The sequence below is a fragment of the Metopolophium dirhodum genome, chromosome 1 (genome assembly GCF_019925205.1).
Source record: "Metopolophium dirhodum isolate CAU chromosome 1, ASM1992520v1, whole genome shotgun sequence".
Classification (NCBI taxonomy): Eukaryota; Metazoa; Arthropoda; class Insecta; order Hemiptera; family Aphididae; genus Metopolophium; species Metopolophium dirhodum.
Genome location: NC_083560.1, coordinates 94,788,528 through 94,791,451, shown reverse-complemented (window position 1 = coordinate 94,791,451; position 2,924 = coordinate 94,788,528). Strand labels below are relative to the sequence as shown.

General features: G+C 35.7%; 1 protein-coding gene across 1 annotated transcript; it reads left to right on the top strand.

The window, feature by feature from the left end:
- The first annotated feature begins 242 nt into the window (after positions 1 to 242).
- On the top strand, positions 243 to 689 carry LOC132946638 (zinc finger protein 239-like). Its single transcript, XM_061016686.1, has one exon. It carries the CDS (start codon positions 243 to 245, stop codon positions 687 to 689), a length of 447 nt encoding a protein of 148 aa, XP_060872669.1.
- Positions 690 to 2,924: the final 2,235 nt, after the last annotated feature.

Below are 2,924 nucleotides of genomic sequence, written 5' to 3'. Positions count from 1 at the left end.
ATGTATGTTGTGCAGAAAAAAAATTAAGTATAAAAGCATCACCCACAATTCAAAAAAAAATCACTAACAATAGCTCATGTAGAAGAAGCACAAAATTGAGTGAGAGACAATACTTATGTGGCGTGTATGATAAACTGTTCACCAAAAGAAGCAATCTAACGGTCCACCTTAGAACACACACAGGAGAGACTCGGTTCCTGTGTAACGCGTGTGAAAAGTCTTTCAGTCAAAAGAGTAATTTGATGGTACACCGGCGGACACACACGGGAAAGAAATCATTGCCGTGTGACGTGTGTGACAAATGGTTCAACACTAACTCTGCGCTGACGGTACCTCGTAGAACGCACATAGGAGAGAAACCGTTCCAGTGTGACGAGTGTGCAATGTCGTTCAGTCAAAGCTGCAATCTGACGATCCACCTTAGAACGCACATGGGAAAGAAAACGTTCCAGTGTGGTGTGTGTAAAATATCGTTCAGTCAAAGCTGCAATCTGACGGTCCACCTTAAAACAGACACGGGAGAGAGACCATTCCCGTGTGATGTATGTGACAAGTGGTTCAAAACTAACTCTGAGCTGACGGTACACCTTAGAACGCACACTGAAGATAAACCGTTCCAGTGTGATGTGTGTGAAAAGTCGTTCAGTCAATACATTAATCTAACTGTACACCGGAGAAGGCCCACATGAGATAAACCTTTCCTGTTTAACGTGTGTGAAAAGTAATTCAAAACATAATATGACCTGACTGTACACCGGAGGATTCACGCCCGCAAGATTCGAGATCTTAGATAGATAAATTAACAATTAGATCATCGTCAATCTTAATCTTCCATCATTTACCTTTCGAAAAATGATTTGTTCATTGTTTAGAGCATATCGTTTTTATTATGCTCATTTTATGACAATTTTGTCAGAGTCATAAATATTATATTATAATTTAAAACAGTAATTAATCACTATTTACCATTCGGTATAACTAATTACTATGTACCTATAGAGGAGAGTGCGATGGATAATACGTGTTACGAGTTTAATTTATAATTTAACCAATTTTATAGATAGTCTCATTATTCTATTTCAAGTTCAACATTGCAACATAAAATAACAATAAATACTTACCATTATAATAAACAAAAAAGAAAAGAAATCGTTATAATAAGCATAAACTACAAATAAATAATTGAGTCTTCGACTACTTGTTATTAGTAGTACCTACTATTTTTGAAATAAAAACATTAGATCGATATGAATATATTATCATAAAATAATGCCTGTTTTACTTCTTCCTACATTTTAGCTTGATATTTAGTTTTTTTTTAAAACTATTATCGATGAATGAATATACTTTTGAAAATACTCTAATATTACAATTAAATCTGACAAAAATCATCCAGATTTGACCAAGGTTTCTAACTCATTTGATTATTTTACTAAATATTTTTTTCATGATGATCATCACTCCTACATCTAAAATGAATACTGTGGTTTTCATACACATAGTGTTCGATGTTTTAAATATTATCCATGATTTTAAATATGTCAAGTAAAAATTTCAGAATCAGTAATAGACTTTTTGATTTTTGCACGGTGTTCTATGGTCATAGACAATACATTGTTGTGAACCACTGAACTGAACAATGTGAACACAATATAATATAATATTAACATTATAAGGATAATGTGTTGGTCGACAGCTCGTTAACAGGAATCCGCTGACTAGGCGATTCGGCGTCCGGCTGAACCGTAGGCCGACACACATGGAGGAGGTTAGTCAGTCGTATTAGAACAGAGCATTATACATAACGTATGTTTAAGAAGAGCATTTTATAATATTTACACAACTAGTTAAAGTTAATACTTGAAATAAAACCTTTAATTAATATTTATCTAATCGTGCGTTGAATTATTTGTGTTGGAACCACGGTTCCATAACATTTTTGGTGGCAGCGGTGGGATTCGAACCCACGCCTCCGAGGAGACTGGTGCCTCAAACCAGGACATACAAATGAAGAGTGTAGAAAACTCAAATATGTTCAAGGAAAGAGAAATAATCCTAGTACGTCGGAAAGTCGCAACCAAAACTCGGGAAACGAAACACCGTCGACTTCCAACGGCGGGCGGTCGGCGGGCAGTCTAAAAACTGCCGTAATAACATTTCCATCATCTTCTTAAATGCCGTAAAACAACAGAAAGTCGAACAAGACAATCAGAATCACGAACCCCAGGAGCAGAAGATTCATTACGATCATTTACTTTGTAAATGCTCACAAACAATTACACCGACCATTAAGCTATTAGTCGACTCAGGTGCTGATGTGAATTTCATAAAAGTAACTTAATTGAAAGATGAAATAATGATTAAGGAACAGACAGAACAAAATCTTTCAGGAACTCTAACTCTTTGTTTGGGAAGAGATGAAAGAACAACGGAATTTCATGTGGCACCATCATCTTTCCCAGTACCATACGATAGTATTTTAGGGAAACCATTTATAATAGGATTGGAAACAATTCTGAATTACAAGACTAAACAGTTAATCTTGACCGATAACCGAAATTCGTCAAATTTAGTTAACATTCCAGAACTTTCAAAAACATTTAACTCATTGGGTAACTCAGAGACACAGAATTCAACAGGAAATTTACAGTCAAGGGAATTCAAAATTACACTACAACCTCGTAGTGAAACAATAATCAGCATCCCTACTCCTAATCTTCGGGAGGAAGAAATATACTTAATACCCGCACAGACCTTGGATGAATCAATCCTATGCAGCAACACGGTAAACCAAGTCCGTCAAAAACAGATCCTAATAGCCGCAGTCAATCCTACTGAACAATCCGTCCAACTCACGGAGGAGCAAATCAAAGGGTTACAATTTGAAAATTTTACAGAAATAAAAGTACAAACTATACAGAAGG

Coding starts and splice junctions, on each gene's coding strand:
- LOC132946638 (XM_061016686.1), top strand. CDS start 243: ATGGTACACCGGCGGACACACACGGGAAAGAAATCATTGCCGTGTGAC.